General features: G+C 47.4%; 1 protein-coding gene across 2 annotated transcripts in view; it reads right to left on the bottom strand.

The window, feature by feature from the left end:
- The window catches only part of RBM48 (RNA binding motif protein 48), a 268656-nt gene that overhangs the window by 156377 nt on the left and 92092 nt on the right, over positions 1-20187 (bottom strand). For both annotated transcript variants that reach the window (XM_069648444.1, XM_069648443.1), the window contains exon 3: positions 1712-1857. In XM_069648444.1, the coding sequence (XP_069504545.1) occupies positions 1712-1857 (146 nt within the window). The remainder of the gene's footprint in view (positions 1-1711; positions 1858-20187) is intronic.

Below are 20187 nucleotides of genomic sequence, written 5' to 3'. Positions count from 1 at the left end.
ACATCCTCACACCATCATATGCCCTTAAAATCTTTCATTTATACATCTTCAAAATCTTTCATTCATCTCTCCAGCTGCATACCCCTAATCTATCCTCAATCATTACTTCACACATCTTCCCTCGCTCTTATTCATCAGACCTCATTTCGATTCATTCATCCACCCAGTCAAACCCTTTCTACCTCCCCCAACATATACCCCATCTGCCTACGTGTCTCTGTGTACATGAACTATGTTTTAACCATACATCAGGCAAAAACTATGGGTTTTATCAGTACTCACTTCTATAGCTCTTCATGACGCAAATCTTCTGCTTCGAAGTGCTATGTGGTAGTATTACCGAGTCTGGTCTTCACAGCTGCATCCCCTTTAAAGCAGCCTGCTGCTACAAGAGTTAACATTAGTTATCAAATTCAGGCACTTTTCTTCTCCAGAAACAGTACATCCCTCAATCCATTGCACTAGAAGTAGTAGTAATTGTCATTTATATAGCACCTTTATCCCGTTAATATGGCCTCAACGCGCTTGCGGTGGGAACAACGTTGAGGGACCGAAGTCCAAGGTATTGGAAAGCTGTCTGTAGGCTTAGAATGCGTGTGTGCATTTGGCCAAGTTAAAGAGTTAGGTGGCCTGGCCGAGCTCCATTAAGCTACCCATGGTGTGAGGCACGTGGAAGGGTGCCGAGTTGGAGAGGATTATGTGTTATGGCAAGAGAAACGTTGTGTCCAGCTAGACTGAATTTTGTCGTAGGTGTTGCTGCATTCTGGTGTATGTAGGTGGCTAGCCGTGTCTGCGGCAGAACTCCACTGAGGTGGTGGGTGCATACATACCTTGAGGCTGGATGGAGTCTTGTCCTTGAAGTAGCTGTATGAGGATCATGATATTCTTCTGGAAGTGGACTAAACATTTTTAATTATTGCCTCCCCCCCCACACCCAATTTGTGGTTGTCTTGATATTTAGGGTGTACGCCTTATTTATTGCTCAAATGTATGGATGTTCTAGGAAGATCATATGCACGGATGCCATTGCAGCTGCTCAGAGACCAGCCATTCATTACTCTTAGTTTCTATTTGGCCTAACATTTTTGTGTATAGGACAGTGAAAATGCCACTTTTGTTATTGGAAAGTCAAATCCCTGTAGTTTCGCTAGCAGGACATTCTCACCCGTTAAATAGATTCTGAACAAGCAGGAACCCCTGATAATTAGGCTACCCTTATGGCTATCACTGTACACAGAGCAGATGGGTTTACTGCTTTGCCTGGACACATCATGCTGATCTCGCAATTTTAAAAGGGATTCTTTGGTAAATGATTCAAATATGGTTGCTAAAACTGAAGTAATAGTCTAGTCAACTCGATTTTTCGAACTTATGAAACAAAGGATTGTAGATACTGTGATGAATTCTCTTCAATAAAAGTGTCTCTACGTGCCTATTCTCGGAGGCAAAAAAGGTTAGCACTAAAATAATTTCCAAATGAATAAAAAAAAATCTCTAGATAAAAAGGTACTCGAAAATGTGTTTGCCCAAGGCCCCAACACCACATCCGCATAAAACGATGCACAATCACATTGTGAGACTTGTGGCCAAAGAGTGCCCAATGAAAAGGTTTTCTGCATGCCCCTAAACGGATGGCTTTGATGTCACAGAAAGTAAAAAACAAATGCTCAGAAACAAACTCCACTCTCAAGCAACAATTCAAGAAACCCACCTTTATCAGATGTTGCTCTGGCTATGAATTTCCTTCGATCTTGAAGTTTCGCACGAGTCTCGTGGACAGTTTCAAATTCTGGAGCATAACACACATGAAGCACGCCACCAAAGAAACTACGTTCATCCAGTTTTCTTTTTGCCACCCTATAATGCAATAGAACAGGTTACTAGTGTCTTGCCCCTATCCCCCTTTGGCTTGAGCAATGTGCTCCGTGTTCTTTACCTGATTTCATTGCTGCTATTTACACCAAAACAATTCATAAAAGCATACATGTCATTCATTTTTTCTAGGAATAAAATATGTATTACACGTATCTAACAAAACACTTTATGTAAATCTGATTGGCGTTCTGTCCAAAAGATACAAAGCATGTCGATTCACGCATCTATACATCCATTCAACCCCAGAAATAAATTACCTTCATTGTACACCATTGATTTCACTCACGTTGAAGCAGTGTATAGAGCGCAAATGGTGCTGTGATGTACAAATCTAGTTTGGCGTGAGGGGTACAAATCAAAACAATACTGGCTGTTAGACATCATTATCAAAGTGGGAGATTAACGTGCAGGCAGAAGGGAATGGTGGTTGCTCGTTATACATGAGAATGTCTGCTACTTAAAGCAGATGGCATATAATGGCACGTAATGTGGTTCTACTCTGCAGTCGATGCAGCATTCGTTGCGTTATGTTGATCTGTTTTCCCTGCCTACTGCGAAGAGGAGGACTTTGTTCAAATACCCTTGGAAGCCGCGGAGTCCGACACAGAGTTCTACTATGCAGTCAGTGCGAGTCGGAGCGCGTGGGGTGGATGGAAGAAGCCCGCTATCTGCGCAGCTCAAAGCCCTGTCGCTAAGATGAAAGGGACTCAGAGCTTTTGAAATCACAATCTCTTCAAGGTGACACCGAACAAAATTGACGAGCAAACCGCAGGTAAGGTCAAAAACAAAGTAACTGCGGTAAATATTTTGTTGATGTGAGCACCGACCTCTGCTTCTACCTTGCACCCGCGCCTACCCATAACTCCCACCATCCTTGCAACACCAAGTGACATTTGCACCAGACTTTTTTCGGAATTGCAACCCGACCTGCAAAGAAATCCCCGCAAAGAAATCCCCGCCCAGCGATCTTTAGAAACCACTCGCCCTCAGCAAAGGAAACGCTGCCGCTAAAATGGGTGACGGGGACCAGTTTTCTTTTCTCTTGGGTTGATAGACCGACCAACCAACTTGTATGAGACTTTGAGGGGGAGCCACGTCATGGAGGGGTGGAGGCCATAACTTAGTACACATCAGCGGTGACACGCTGGCACAACACGTCCGTGCCCAAGTGGTGGGAAAGCAGTCATCTAGTACGATTTTGATTTAGGACGGATAACTCTACCCCAGCAGGGAGTGCCATTAAATCATTTAGGATTGCAAAGATGGATGCATAGCCGCCACACCCAAACTGGGCCATCCCGGGTCCTGTATTGTGATATCTGTGACATGAAGCGCCCTTGCTACTTCGGCGGCCCCCCAATCCATTCCCTCTCCTCTGCCCTTCACCAACCTCCCCCACCTGAAATAACACATTGACACATTTGTGGAGGTATAGGCCGCAGTTGCTTTATTAAGCAGGAGGTAGCTTACAGGTGCTCCGTTACTCGAATTTGGCAGTACTGCTTCAGGATATTCTACTCTGAGCAGCACACCTTTACATTCCCACTTGTTGGCGAGCAGCATCCGTAGAGCAGAACGGACGCCGTTACTTTTCACTTTACTTTAGCATGGACTCCCGACTTGAATGGCGAGCAGCTTCAGTTAAGCGGAGCTGATGCTGTTACTTTCCCACTTTTCATTTCGTGAGCCCACTTGTTGGCAAGCAGCATCCGTAGAGCGGACCTGACGCCGTTACATTTTCACTTTACTTTAGCATGAACTCCCGACTTGAATGGCGAGCAGCCTCCGTTAAGCGGAGCTGACGCCGTTACTTTCCCCCTTTTCTTTCGTTAGCCAATTTACTGGCGAGCAGCATCCATTAAGCGGAACCAAGGCTGTTACTTTACTTTTACTCCACATTTTCGACGGCTTTACTTCGTGCTGGTGCCGCTTTTCCCCACTTTCCCAGGTGCAGGATCGTTAAGTTTCTTCTCACCCCTGTTGTCTGCTCCCCCTTTTCTCCCTGTTGACCAGGTGTAAGTGTTCTAAGCTTTCCCTTTACCCACCCCTTCGTACCCCGACCCCCAGCTTCTTTGAGGTCCCTATGTTATTCCTCGCCCCCCTCTCACATCCCCCGGTATCTACCTCTGCCTTTTCCACCCAGTCTCCCTGGCCACTCCTCGCTCCCCGTTAATTGTGTGACTTACCCTCTTGCATGCACACCATTAGATATCCTGTTCTCCCTCGTTCCACTTTCTCTTACCGCTGTTGTCTTCCCCTCACTCCCCTGGGGTTCTCCCCTACCGCTTAGCTCCCCCCTGCCCCCGACCACTAGTGCTCTGCCAACTGAAGTGGCTGTGCCTGTTTTTTTGCGTACATGTGCCCCCTTGCCCCCTTTTGACTGCTTGGATTCCCTTGCACCCTGTTTCCTTATGCCTGCCAGGCCCTACCTTCCGTTGCCTGTCCCTCCACCACCAACCTGTATCCTTGCACCTGTCCGCCTCCCACTCCTCCCCACCACCCCACATCTCCCTCCCCCTTCCCTGTGGCTTGCTGAGTTAAGCACTGCGCTGCCGTCAAACTCGGCTACTGCCTGTCCCTTGTGGATTCCAGCAGGCCTACCAGCCTGGAGCACCATGTACCTCCACTGCGACAATCCTGTAGAAAATTCAAACACATGTTAATACAGAATACATTTCATCAAATAACATTTCCTGTGCCTATCTGTCGGGTGGGTGGGTGGATCCTTTCTTGCTCCGTGGTGTTGGGGATTGAGGCTGCATCCCCCCTTTTTCCTGTCCCTTTAGGCTGTGCAAAAGGGGATGTCCTGGCTCAAACCCCCCTTACCCACCTCTTCCTAACACCTTGTCTCCCCTCACCCACTAACTGAAGCTTGTCGCCCTCAGGTCGGGGAGGGGGGCCCCTACCCACTCTCTCTGCCTGACCTGCCGCTGTAGGGGGGATGGAATCCCTTTGTACTCCCCGGAATGGCTGATGGGGGGTTGTGGGCTATGGCCTTGTTCTAGCTTTAGCCCTTACTTTGTTAGGCGCCTCCCCGGGCTTTTGTTTGAGAATTAGTAAACATTTGTTCATTGAGATTGGTTTGATGTGAATGGATAACGCGCCTATATACAAGTGTTGCAAGGCGTACGTGGGTCTGAAGGGTTTGCATTACAATATATGTACATATATTTATATTATCTAAAGTTATTCCGCTACGTATTTCACTCATGCCCTTATTGTCAATAACTACATTTCATCTTCAATAACTAAATCATGCAGTTTAGTGCCGTCTCGATCATTTTTAAATGTTCAGCTCCCCATGTACCGACAGAACTACAGGTCCCAGAATGCACTGAGGCAATTGCAGCAAGCATTCTACATAGTGCGTTTCGGCGGTAGCGAAGCCCGAAGCAAGGTGCTTTGTTTGGAGACTAGTAATGGAAATCGTCACCCCATGGTAAAGTGTCAGGCGAGGGACCTCAACCCAGGAGAAGTGCATATAGACACATATGATGGGGTTTGCGGGGTCACATGCGTGGGGGGCTATAGCCCTCCCTGCAGCTTTCTTTGGGATGGTGAATAAGGTTGGACTGGGAAATGGCACATGTTAAAGCATTGTCCTAGAGAGTGAGAAGGAGAGAGGCTAATACACAGAGTCATTGCCGCAATGTTTTGAGTCAATGCAAGACCAAGGCTGCCAAAGGGGAAATGAGGGGGGGGGGGGGGGCAGGCCACCAAACATCCGGTTTACTCAATTCCCTGGTGGGTGGAATGGGCCCCGAAGATGTACATGCACAGGGCCATAAATATGAAGGAATTGATTTTGCGCTTTTACACAAGTGGGTCTGATTGCCGCAGGGGGGGCCGCGGCGTGGCGAAGCTAGCCTCGAGCGAACCAGTACAAAGTGCAATACGTATATCAACAGGTGATGACGAATGAGGGCAGCAGCGCCACTTCAGTGACACAACATTTTGTCTCCAACCAGGTCACCATGTCACTTCAGGCAAATGCAGGCAACCTGGGACTGGACGTCGTAGAGCTCGTAGTAGTAAAGGATGGGCCGGTAGACGAGGAAGTCGCAGGATCTTCATCAGCAGGGCGTTTCATGGACGCCCAATCGTGGGTAGAATATACCGCTCTAGCAGAGGTCATTGTGTGGCAAGCGGCAATGACCAGGATGGGGGGCCCGTCACTGACCAATGTGGACAGATCACCAGGGGCCAACCCAGAAGCGGACAAGGCAACCAGTGACGTCAAAGAATCGCCACGTCACGAACTCGGTAGTGGGGCAGAATTACTGCCACCAGGGGGTGGGCACGACGTGATCACTGCTTGTTAGGCAGAATCCTGTGCAGTTCCCTTGGGGAACACTGCAAAAAGATTAAGACTACAGGAGTAAGCAGTAAAGCCAATTGGTAGCAGTCTGCACCACCCAGATTTACCTGGTAGCTGTGGCTGAGCAGTCAGACTTCTCTCAAGAAGAGTAAGGCAGTATATAGAATATACACAATAGGGCCAAAAACACAGTAGAGCAAACACACACTAACTAGAGCTTTGTATAAAAAGTATATAATTATTTATTTAAAAACACTTTAGGCAATACACTAGAACTCTAAATAAAAAGCAAGTTAAAACACAGTCAGGTAAAGTATAAACACCTCCCTTAATAACTATTAGACAAGTCAGAATTAAAACACCACGATTTGTTAAACAGAGGTGAGCGCACAACCTGATGGCACTCCAATAGTTCGGTTAAAGGGAGAGAAAAAGGCAGAGCATAGAAATAAAACAGGTCCCAACAAGGGAATAAAGGCAGTATTCACTGCAGAGCCAAAGTTCATAGGCCAGGCCCACTTTAAATGGAGCAAAGTGAAATGTTCCCAGGATCACATGGTTTAAAAATGCACTAAAAGTCTTTGCAGAATGTTCAAAAGAGGTTGGGGCGATTCAAGAAGGTAAAGTTAGTAGGCCTGGGGCCAACCCAGTTTGCAAGCCAAGGATTTAAGGGTCACCTTGGGCAAACCGAAGAAAGGGAGGCCAGGCAGGACACAGTGCCTTAAACAGAGAGGAAGCTCCAGCGTTTGCAGTTGTTTCTGGCAGTGGTTGCAGTTCGTTGTTTCGACTAGGGGAAGAGAGGATCTCGTCGAGGAGGAAACGTGGAGTCGTTGTACTGCACAGGGATGAAACCAGCCGCGGAGTTCGTCAATAAGAGGAGCGTTCCTTTTTATTCGCGGTCAAAGTGGTGAAGCTTGGCTATCCGGCCACCGGGGTGCTTGGCACAGGCGATTCGACCAAGAGACGTCTTTGGAAGGCGAAAAGGGCGAACTGGTTGGTCCCACCAGCTCAGAGGAAGAAGACTCATCCAGCAGAAGATCTTCTCTTGTCGTCGGGAAAGTGGTGAGGTAGTTGCAGCAGGGCTTCACTGGTGGTGTCGTCGTTGCAGATGGCTCAGCTTCTTCCCTCTTCGGATTCTTAGGTCCTGTGGAAACTTCCGAAGTTCCAGTCCCAAAAGGCCCTGTTTTTATGCAGAAAACCGCCCATTCAACAGCCTAGCTGTCACTCAAACATGCTAAGTGTTGAGCCGGGCGGCTCACCACTGGGCCAATCAGAGTAGAGTGCGACTTGGGTTGCCGAGGCAACGCAGTCCAGGGTGCCAATTCCCCCCTCCACCCTTCCTCTGGAACCCAGACAGAGTGGCACCATTTGGAGGCCTCCTGTGGAGAAGCCCGCCAAAAAGTGGAACAAAGGGCTCGACCTTGGTCAGAGTTACAGAGACGGACGCAAAAGCCATTTTAGAAAAGAGTTCTGGCAAAAAGACCCAATCTTTAATTTAATATTAAATAAATAAACCAGCTGTATCTTTAACATTGCACCAAAAGGTGCTGCGTTTAAAATCAATGGGAAAATCCCATGGAGAATATTCCGGTGGAATATTTCGCGTGGTAACCACTGCCACCAGCCAGAAACTCGACAAGGGGGGACTGGAAGTGCCCCCTTGAAAACAGACCCAGGGGCAATATAATTAACCACCTCCTGTACTTCCACAATATGATGGTTTGTACTGGTTCTGTTCACAATTTAAGACTAGTAAAGTCAATGGTGACTTTTCATGTCCTGGGAGACCGTAGTCAGTTTCAGGGTATGGAGTCTGTTTGGGGGTCATAATGACACCCCTGTGTTACTGCACTGAGGGTGCTGTGTAACACATACACAAAAAAACAGATGATGCCCTATGGAGTAAAACACCCCATAGCCCAAAATCACACAAACAGTCAGAGACATACCTCAAATCATGCCTAAGAGTGGGAGTAAAAGAGTCTCACTCTTAGCAGGAGAAAAAAAAATCCAGCAAAGCTGCTGGGGAACTCAATAGGTTTGGGAAATTAGCTTTATAAGAGAATTCTCCCTAACACTGCTCGCAAAAGAACGGCGAAGACAAGCGGGGGCGCGCACTAGAAGAGGACAAAAAGGGACCTGGAGGAAGAGCTGGCCGCATTAAAAGCACGCATGGGGGCGCCGACCCCAGGGCCCGCCACCAACACAAAGGGCCAGCTCATCCTGGCGCAACCTCATACCCTCATAGCCAAACCACCTCCCATTTTGGCCATCCCCCCGAACAGAGAGGGAGGGGCTGGGCCAACCATCAAGCCCACGAACAAGGACGGTGATTTGGACATAATTCAGTAGATTGCAACGGCTGTGATGGCTCTACAGGAAGCGAAGGTTATGCCGGGGCCCCCGGTGACTACCAACATGGGGCCAGCCACTGGCAGGGCAAGCAATGTATGGCGGGGGAAGGACCAGGGGGCGAGCAACAGCTAGGTGGCCAACAGCACAGCGCTGGGGAACTTGGTGGGCGCGCAGGGGAACGTAGAGAAGGAGGCAGGCGGCCCAAGTAAGATCACCAAACTTCCCGCTGCAACCGGGATCGACTACTCCACCTGGCTCCTCCCCGAATGGGTGAAGAACCAAATTTGGTTGGGGAAATTTATAGACATACTATCCCTACTCGAGCACGAAATGAAGGGCCAGGACACCTTGCAGGGGACGGGGGGGGGGGGAGACAGTGAAGGCCAGGAAAAGGGTGAGACCGGCGGAAACACTGGCCAACTGGTTGGCAGCATTTAAAATTCTGTCCCGACCATCCTGCAAAAGGAACCGACCCTAGGGGCAGCACTAATGAGCTACAGAGCATGCGTGATCGAAGAACATAAACAGCTTGGAGGTAATGAATGGCTGCTGAGGGACCAGCGCTTCCGCTTAAGGATGGAACACGATCCAGACCTAAAGTGGGATCACAAATCACCAGGGGCACCATAGAGCCGGATGGCAGCCGGATGGCAGGATCATCTTAGCTGGGGGCGACTAATCTCACTGCGCACTTGGAGAGGGATGGGGGTTTCCCAATAGGGGGGCAGGGCAAACCGCAGCATTCACATATCCAAAGCTGGGGGCTGCAAGAGAAGGGAAGGGCGAGGCAACCGCATGGGGCAGCGGGAACTCCATGCCACAACTAGGGGGGCCAGACGTAGGATCAACGACGGCGACACCTGGGGCCAGGCAACCACAAGGGGCTCCAAGGGGCGGAGGAGGCGGGTTAGGGAATCACTCCAACGGCAGGGTCCAGCTCACTTGCAGGTTTTACAAGGAAGGCCAATGCAATTGGGGCCAAAACTGCAGATTCAGGCATGCATGTGCAATGTGTGGGACATTTGGTCACTCAGCAAGGAGTTGCAGGGTGGGGGGCTCGGCGAACGAATGAAGAAAGCAGGCCTCATAAGACATCGCATGGCAGTATGGCCATAACGATGTAAATGTCAGAGTCAACTATGCTGTCAAACTAAAATAAACGTTATTTTCTTCAAGGTGGCTATGTATCTGGTGCTTCAGGAAGAGACTGGTCAAGGGTGCCCATGCTGGTTGGGGCACACGAACAAACTAACAATGGTAATAACAGCTCTCCAGGGAGCGTTGGGTTGGCCGACAGGGGGTGGGGGGCAAACAACCTTTGTTAAAAAGGTCTTTCACCAATCAGGGCGGACAAACTGCTCCCTTGGCTATCCCGATACCCCTTGACTCAGGAAAGAGACCTCTTGGCTGGGGGTTTCACAATGGGGTTTTACATTCCCTACAAAGGCCCTAGGGGAGCCAGAAAAGCTAACAATTTGAAAATAACTAATGAGTGGGCTGAAGTAGTCCTAGAAAAAATTAAGAAGGAGCTAGCATTGGGTAGGGTGGCGGGCCCTTACCAGTCAGCACCGCTAAAGGACCTAATAATATCACCACTGGGGTTAGTTCTTAAAAAAGAGAAAGGTAAATTCCGCCTCATACACAACCTCTCTCATCCAAAAGGTGGCTCAGTGAACGATTGGTTTGACGACGCGGATTGTTCTGTGTCATAAGCGTCTTTTGACCAGGCGGTCAGCCTCGCCCGAATAGCGGGAAGGGGGGGGAACTACTTGCAAAGGTCGACATCGAGGCAGCATTCAGGCTACTCCCCGTGCACCCGGAGAGCTTTTTCTTACTGGGGTTTCAGTTCCAGGGACAAGTGTATGTGGACAAATGCATGCCCATGGGGTGCAGCATTTCATGTGCGTACTTCGAGGCTTTCAGTTCCTTTCTCGAATGGGCACTGAATGAGTTGGAGAACGGGGGGTGGGGTGGGGGGACTCATTACTTGGACGATTTCTTACTTTTGGGTAAACGAGACTCAGAGGTATGCATCTCACTGCTACACAAATTTATTGCAATGGCTGAAGAACTTGGGGTACCACTAGCGGGGGAAAAAACGCAAGGCCCCTGTATAAGATTAACATACAAAGGGATTGAAATAGACACAGAATCAGAGACCTGCTGCCTGCCCATGGAAAAGATAGTTGAATGCATTGCCGACATCAACGCAGCGTTATCAAACAGGACGACTGTAAAAAACATCCAGTCTCTAGTGGGCAAGTTTAACTTTGCAGCAAGGGTCATCCCGGCAGGTAGAGTTTTTGCAAGGCGGTTAGCAGCAGCAACTGGGGGGGGCATCGAAAAGGGTGGTACAAGGTAAGCAGGAGCACAGGTTTGAAGGAGGATTTGAGGGTTTGGCTCGAATCTTTGAGGGACTTCAACGGGGTGTGTTTGTGGCAGTCAGTCTGGATAGCAGGCGCACAACTGCAACTTTTTACCGATGCAGCAGGACGGGTGGGGTTTGGGGCTATTTTGGGGAGAGAATGGTGTAGGGGCGATTGGCTGAATGCATGGAACAGAAATGGGCTGAGTAAAAACATAAATGTTTTGGAATTATTTCCAGTAGTAGTAGCCTTGCATATCTGGTCAAGCGAACTGGCGAACAAACGCTCAGTAGTGTGGTCCAACAATACGCCGGTAGTCCAGGCGGTGAACACCCACTCAGCACGGTGCCCTGCCACACTGTTTGCTGCGCCACCTTGTACGAAAATGCTTATCCAGTGAAAGCGCGCCACATCCCCGGGACTTATAACACAGCCGCCGATGCTCTTTCTCGTTGGCAGATGGCGCGATTCCGTAAAGCACACCCACAAGCCTTGCCAACCATGACCCCGTTCAACGACCGACTATGGCAACTAGTGAGTTGGGAGAAGGAATGAGACAGCTAGCTTCAAGGTCACTGGCAGGAAGCACAAGAGTTAGATACAACGCCAATTTTAATACGTTCCTGGCGATCACCAAAAACTTGGGGGAGGTTAGCAAAAAGAATAAGGTGGACTCATTCGTACTTTGGGCTAAGGGGGCAGGGAAATCAAGATCTTGGCTCACGGCGCACCTCAGCGCAGTAGCATTTCACAGCCAGCTAGCGGGGAGCCACGATCCAACCAAGGGCTTTCTGGTAAGGGTGTCCCTAAAAGGATGGGACAGGGACGGGGGGCCACCTCAAGCAAAGGCAGAAAGGAGACCCATTAACTTCAACCTCCTAAAAAAGGTCATGCTAGCAACGAGTGCGGTCTGCCACTCTTGGTACGAAAACATAATGTTCAAAGCATGCTTTGCGCTAGCCTTCTTCGGGGCATTACGGGTTAGCGAACTGGTGGCCAGAGCCAAGGGAGACCAGGACCACAGGGCCCTACTGGCAGGCGATGTGTCAATAAGGAACGAGGCATTGAAAGTCAACATAAGAATATCTAAGACAGACCAAGGTGCCAAAGGATGCGAGCTGGTATTGGCTAAATTAGGCCAGGAGGCTTTTTGCCCAGTTGCGTCCATGGCAGCCTACCTAGCGGCCAGGGGTGGGGGGTCAAACTACTTATTCATGCACAAGGACGGTACGCCCCTCACGCAGTTTGAATTCAGAAATGTACTAGCTGCGACCCTGGTAAGGGCCGGCGCCGATCCGGCCAACTACTCCACGCATTCATTCCGCATAGGGGCTACAACAACAGTGCACAGGGAGGGTCTGGGGGACGAGTAAGTGAAAAAGATTGGGAGATGGGATTCAGATATGTACAAACTGTATGTCAGATAGGTCGATTCCAGGGGTATGGGGGTTGGGGGCGGCAAGGGCAAAGGGAGGGTGCCCCACTCATCTCGAAACAGTCTAACAACCTCTCCTGTCTTCACAGAGGCCACCCGGGTATGGGTCGTGGGACATTCTTTCGTTTCCAGAGCTGCTGAAAGAGCAAGGACGGCTATTAGGGACGGCAACATGGGCCGCCTACACACCCAGATTTGTTGGATCTCAAAGACTGGCCTACAGAGCAACCAGCTATGGGGTACATTGGAACAGGCGGCACAGCATCACCCATCACCCGACATCGTGTTGCGCCACATTGGGGGGGGGCTGGAAATAGAAAAAATGGAAAACAAGGTGAAAACAAAGGTCAACAAGGGAAGTTGGAGGGAGCAAGACGATGGTATGGTGGCACAGGAGGGTTGCCTAAGTGGGGGGGAAGGGATAACGGAAGGAAGGATATACTGAGGGGCAGGTGGGGGGACGGAAAATGGGCTCAAGGGGTGACAAGAGGTAACCGGGGGGGACGCAAGGTCCAAGTGAGTGAAGTGGGGGGCAAGCGCAAGGCTGGGGGCGGAGAGACGGGGGTACTTGGGGAAACAGAGAGAACGCCACATCGAGGTCAGCTGGGGCAGGAGATTGGGGGAGCATGGATCGCAGGGATCTGTATGTTGAGGAAAAAGGGGGGGGCGGATGCAAGAGAATTGAACCGGAAGACAGAGGAGCGAGCCGGAGAGATGGAGGGGAAGGACTAGGGATTACGGAACTTGGGGGGCGGGGGGGAATCAGCCTTGGTAAGATCACTGAGGAGGGCCTAGGGTGAAGGAACCCGGAGGACGGAAACTTAGGCGAAGCGCAGCCCTCTGGGACAGTAAGGCAAAATGGGAATGCTTGGGGCAGAAGTAATGGTTGAAGGGCTAAGGTAAGAGTTATCCCAAAAGGGGACGGGAGCTCAAAGCAGAGTAGAAAATGTGCACTATGATATCCAGACATCGGAAAAGTGATGTCTGTATAGGTTATAGGTAGTAACTCTGATATTTGGGCACCGGAATGGTTGTGTATGTATAGGTAGTAACTGTGATATATGGGCACCGGAAAGGTTGTGTCTGTATAGGTAGTAACTGTGATATTTGGCCACCAGAATGGTTGTGACTGTATAGGTAGTAACTGTGATATTTGGGCACCGGAAAGGTTGTGTCTGTATAGGTAGTAACTGTGATATTTGGGCACCGGAAAGGTTGTGTCTGTATAGGTAGTAACTGGGATATTTGGACACCGGAATGGTTGTGTCTGTATAGGTAGTAACTGTGATATATGGGCACCGGAAAGGTTGTGTCTGTATAGGTAGTAACTGTGATATTTGGGCACCGGAAAGGTTCTGTCTGTATAGGTAGTAACTGGGATATTTGGACACCGGAATGGTTGTGTCTGTATAGGTAGTAACTGTGATATTTGGGAACCAGAATGGTTGTGTCTGTATAGGTAGTAACTGTGATATTTGGGCACCGGAAAGGTTGTGTCTGTATAGGTAGTAACTGTGATATTTGGGCACCGGAAAGGTTGTGTCTGGATAGCTAGAAACTGTGATATTTAGACACCGGGTAAGTGTGTCTGGGAGTTAGAAACAGGTACAATAGAGCAACGGGGAATTGTCGAGAAAGGTACAATGCAAGCAACTAATGGCCATGGGTAGAGAGAAGCTGGTAGCAAGGGCCGGGCTCAACCGGAAGTGTCCAACAGACGCGGACGGCGGGGGAGGGGATAGGCATACCTAGGAAGCCCCACACAGTGTAGAAGAACCTGTGGTGTGGTGAATACACGGATCGCCTGTAAGATAACTCTGTGACTTTATACAAATAAAGCTGCTGTGGCATTAAGATTTCCAACTTTAAAATTGTGTTTGGTTGTTATTTCCATGAATGCATCATTGCAGGGGGTGGGGGGGGCACGGATGGGAGAGGACAAACAGGGCAAGGTGGGGGGGAGTAGAGGGAGGTGCGGCAATGGGAGTCCCCCGCTAGGTGGTACTCAAAGTACAGGCACAAAAATTGCTCAGAAGAAGTCCCCACCTCCTCGACAACTCCAACTTGATGTAGAACGAGACCAAATTGACAAGAACATTGAAAACACACTTTCAGTAAAAGACGTTGACAACTTGCTCAGCAAGAACACACTTAACATCTTGCCGATTCCATTAAACAATACACCTGTCCACACAGCAAAATTCTCTCCAGAACAGAGAGAGCAACACAATTATATTCAGGTGGAAATACGCAAGATCTGTACACACGAGGAGGACCTCTTATATCACCCCACCAGAAACACGGGAAACTGCGCCCTTGCAGATATCAGGGGCAGCCACTGACGAGGCAGCAGAAGAACAGATAGAGGTGGCAAATAACAACGAGCCAACAATGAAAACTCAAACTGAAAGTTCTGAACAGAATATTTTAAAATTTACATCATCCAAGACGGATAAACTCATAACATCTACGGGTGAAACCTATTGACATTTAAATGCTCATGGGGACACTCGAAATTAGAAACAAAATCCAATGACTGCCCACAGCTAGGAGGAAGTATACAACCTAGTAGCATCGCCCCCAAACCATCACAACTACATGGGGTAAAATTGACCAAGGCACCAAGAACTTATCGGGAAATGATTAAAAAAAAGCCATGCATCGTCACGAAAGTCTCAACATTCTTTGCTAAACAGAGGGAAACCTTGCTTTCAGACCCGGCTGGAGAACTTTCCGATGCCATAGCACGTGAAACTGGAACAATATGTCTGGAAGAAGCAACAAAAAGATGGCTGGCATCTAGTCACCTCAAATTATATAGAAAGGTCAACTCTGTTACAACACACTTTCAGCCGCGAATACCAGTTAAAAACGAGAACCCTCCAACTTACACCGCTGCAAATGAGAACGGGAGTATGGGGAGCTTGGGGTCAACATTGGCCCCCAGATAACCCGTTAATGGTTTAGTGAAGACCATTAGAAATCAAAACAGAGACTTAGAGCAGGACCACTTACTGGTTCAAGAAACCGGAAGAAGACACATGAAACCTAGAGTCATACAGAAAGACGCCTTAGATAGTTTAGGAAGTTCAACCTCGGCATCTAAGGAAGACAGGAGAGTACTACAACTGCTAGACTCAAAAGGCGTCGCTTTGTTCCCAACGAGAGGGGAACAAAGTGACGAAGCAGAGGACACCCACCTCACAAAGCAAACACACAATAAAGCCAAAAGACCAAATTCGTTGATGCATCTAGCCACTTCATTTCACAAGGACATAGGGTTAGACCTGCAACATGGATTAACAGAAAAGGAAAATAAAAATTAAAAACACGTTTTATTAGCAGTAATAGACATTAACAATTGCCTTAGCCCCGTTCACAAAACTTAATGAATCAATAAACAATACTTTGTAAGACCACACGACTATGATGGCAATGATGCATCCAAAATTGTTTTATCTGGAGGGATACATCACTGCAATGAATAAGTATGACACAGGGGCCACTTCATCTTCGTCAGAGAACACCGGATTACTGGGTGCCTCACCTCCATGCATATCCGGCTTACAACCAGAACACATTCAAGTGAGTAATAAAACACAAGTGAACCTTACAAGAGAAACAACAGAAAATGTAAATATTATTCAAGGAAAAACAAGATCAACGTCAACTATAATCTTCCTCTCAAAGCCTCATGAACTAGCCAGAGTCAAGTAAGAGATTGAAGTGTACTTCACACAGGGGAAAAAGAGAGAGTCGAACGGTTGGGTCACGTACGAAGAAAACAAACTTGGCTGGGAATTTACAAAGATTACCCCGGTAAAAATTATGCAAAAACCCCAGAAAGCTCCTGAAGTGACAAAACCATGACTTCTCTATCTTCTCACAGACGAAGAAGAAAAAGAGAGAGGATCTAAAGACCTCAACATTAGGCTCAGTCAAGGCTGGTATCTCGTCTTTAACATCAACTAAAGAAGCTGTGTCACTAATCCAAAGAGCAGAAAAATAGCCAGAGAAATGAGCCACGGAAAAACACCACGCAAATAATTGAAACAATTGAAACAACATAGCCAAGCGGGAGCATAAGTAACACGAGAACAGTCCTTTTGGTAACTAATGATGACTCACAAATTACAAGATCTGATGGGCCTGTCTCAATACTCAGTTGAACAATCTGAGTCTGAACTGCTAACGCCATCTCCAGACCCCCAGGGGCACCAAAATCAACTCAAAGAAAACAGTGAAATCAGAGTCCCACTGGCTGTTGTGATAGAGGATCCAATTTCTCCAATTCTCTTGACTCTCACGGAAAAGAGTTCAAGAGCAACTGAGAGACGACTCAGTGGGCAAACCCGACTAATAAACCATCCTCTGTTGTTTTAGCATTGGTCAGAGAATCTTCAAACTTTGGTCAATACAAGAAAAGATGGAACAGAGACAGGCACAAGTATCGACCTCTAGCAGGCCAAAGTGACAGTAAGAAGATCTATCAAAGATGACGACTAATCATCATGCAGGTAATAAAACGAGCACTGCAACGCAGAGGAAAACGGCCCAGAATCCATTAAAAGAGGAAGTTAAGCACTCCCGACCCACAAGAAAAACCTTCTCAAGCAGAAAAAGAGTTTGTGAGCGATCACTTAAATTAGAGAGTATCTTGGATAAGGGAGATTAATTAATACTGAATAGAACAACGGTCATGACATTACTCCATTGCATCCCAAATTTACGACAAATTCTTTCTAGAGATCCGAAGATAAATAGAATTTGGCGACGATCATCGTACAGACAGCATTTACCTCCACATTCCATCTCCAGTGGTAAAAGGGTTGCTGCTGGATGCAGCAGAAAGTTTGCTAATGTTCGGTTTTGACTTCACGACAACAAAGATCACCGAAGACTCCCCAACTCATTTATGGGAAAAAGACGAGATGGCAGGCGGGTCAAAATCATTACCAGAAGGCTCCAGTGCTGCATCCTCCCGCGAAGAGCACGCTACAGGAAAAGGAAGAGAGATTCAAATCTTCAGGGACCCGTTGGACACTGGTGATGTCCCAAAAAGACCAAGAGCAAACTTGAATGTTATATTCAAACCGGACCGCCGGCTGAATAATACAAAAGAGATAAAAACCCAGTCAAATAGTCCAAAAAAGGAGCAAGAGCAATTAAACTGGTCTTGGATCCCGGAAGTATTGGCTCAACAAGTAAGCACATAGCCAACCAAGACGTGCTACCTGAGTCCATTAACCGAGGGCGTGTGAACATTTAACAGCTCCCAGTGATATAAATCTGGGGGACTACGAGCTCTTGTGTTTACGGACACCTGGTTATGGGATAGGCCCTATCTTGACGAATTTGAAGTAATTCTCTCCATTGCTGCCAAAGCGAAAAAGGCCATCCCACATCAGGCCTATTAACGGCGATAAGATCTGGTAGCGGCCTGAAATTCATAAAAACAATTTTTTCAAATATTTTCGCCCAAGAACAACTGATGAGCTGGAAACACCAGGTGAACCTATCGGACCAAGAGAAGCTGTGTACTTCTGTGGTGATAATACTTTACTGGAACCCCCAAGTAGTCTCTATTGAACAGTTTCAGGATATGGTCTCAAATCTCATTGACGATGCGTACATTAAACAACATGCCAATTACATCATGGTGTGCAGAGACTTTAACGCAAGTTCTTCATAAGGAGACAGTGGGTAGGAACTCTTTGGCTATCACTTATGAATTCACGTGACCTGCACACTTTTAAAAAGGCACAAGTTGAGGAGGGCAAAGCATCAGTGCCAACTTGGGAAAGAGGTACACAATGTGCAGACATCGAACATGTCTTTGTATCAATAGACCTCTTCACCTCATTACATCATTTAAAGTGATCCAGATGGAAAATAGCGGACATAATCTGCTATGTGCAACCTGGATCACAGTTGCGGAACAGAAAAGACAACAAATGAGGATATCGGTTGAGGAGTGTAATGGGGGTACACGACTCAGACTAAGCAAATTCGCAATCGAAAAGTTAACGCAGGATTACACCAGCAAAGTTGGAGTTAATGAGTATTCTATAGTTTACTATACGCCCCTCCTTGAATGCCATCGCTCACGAAAAACGAGGTATAAATACAGAGTCAGCACAAAGACATCATATATCTGACACACTGTTAGAGGAAAAAAGAAGAGCGCTGAGAAGAGCCATACGTCTTGCATCCAAGTCAAATCTTCATGAAGATATAGAAGAAGCAAAAATCACGACTAGGAAGTATAAAAACGGACTTATTAGCTACATAGCAAAAATGTACCAGAACGACTCAGAACAAATGCGAAGAGTAATCTGGGCAGAAAAGCAAAAGACTTCTGGTCCTTGGTCAAAATGACAGCAGCTAACACTAGCGACCTACAGCAAAATAATGTTACTGAAAAGAACTGGGTAGAACTCTCTATCAAAGAATAAACATCCTCCCTCAGTGTCTACTAGGGAATGCAAGTACATCATGGGACATCCCCCACGAGGTAGACAATATACTAAGAAACTACAAAAATGTAATTCTTCACGAGCACCAGGCCCGACGGCTTAACTAATGCCATCCTGAAAGAACATTCAGAGCAATGAGCCCACTTTATCTATACGGTTCTAGAAAACATTACAAAAAGATGCTTGATTCTTAACTCGTGGATAACAGCAACAGTGGTTCACCTTTTCAAAAAAGGCAGGAAGGAAAAGCCAAGAAACTATCGACCCATTGCGCTTCCAGGTGTGATCAGGAAGGTTTTTGGCTCTCGTCTCTTGTAGTGTTTTCAAGACTGGACACGGATTGCTGGCTGCAATTACCCCCTTTCAAACGGGGTTTGTAAAGGAGATTTGTATGGTGGAAAATATCTTCCTCCTAAGCATTCTGAAGGGGGTGGTGCAGGAGGGAAGACCAAGAATCTTTGTGGACTTCGTCGACCTAGTCGAGGCCTTTGATCAAGTGCACCGAGAAATCTTGTGGGAAAATCTTGTGTGGCGTAATTTTTGCTTTATAAAACGTTACAATGGGCAGCAGTGAAAATTTGCCAAACTCCTTATGTATTAGACGCCCTTGGGTCGTTCGAGTTCTCAGTTGTGTCTTTAAGGCCGTCTGTCTTGCAATGTCACTCTTGTTATTAGTATTCAAAGCATCCAGGTAGATCACGTCATTCGTGGTTGTTAACAACTGTCCATTATGGTACCATTTGAATGCAGTACTATGCAGCGATCCTCGGGACCAGAGGACCATTATATTTGTTTTGGCTGAGTTCATCGTCAAGCCGTTTGCAGATAATTGGTTGTGAAGGCCATCAAGATCTCTTTGTAACCCAATAGGAGTAGTAACAATCAAGACCACGTCATCTGCATAAATAATTCTCGGAAGATGCTTGCTTCTATTTTGGGAGGGAAGGCGCAAGCCCTGTTTAGAGGATCTCTATATCTGATAAGAATAGGTGAAACAAAGTAGCTGCCACGGGGCATCCTTGTTTCAATCCTCTAAACGTATTGATCGGGAAGGTTAGAAGCACTTGTACATTTAGACAAATTCTTATGTTGGTGTCGTCATAGAGGTAACTCAATTGCTGCGGGTAGATCTAAAGGGCATTGCCAAGCTTCCATTTTGGACCATAACATCGGACGGTGTATGCTGCCAAAAGCTTTTCTTAAATTCACAAACACAAATGCTAAATAAATCTTCATGTTGTTTGTATGGGCAATGAGTTTGAGAAGATTTAACAGAAAGAGCTTTAAATCACTTCCAACGCCTTTCATGAACCCTGTTTGTTGCGAGTCATCTCTTTTATTACTGTTTATCCAGGACTGTAG

This window comes from Ambystoma mexicanum, chromosome 2q (assembly GCF_040938575.1).
Source record: "Ambystoma mexicanum isolate Mex_15411 chromosome 2q, UKY_AmexF1_1, whole genome shotgun sequence".
Classification (NCBI taxonomy): domain Eukaryota; kingdom Metazoa; phylum Chordata; class Amphibia; order Caudata; family Ambystomatidae; genus Ambystoma; species Ambystoma mexicanum.
Note: the sequence above shows the minus strand (reverse complement) of the source record. Positions and strands in the feature narration are given on the sequence as shown.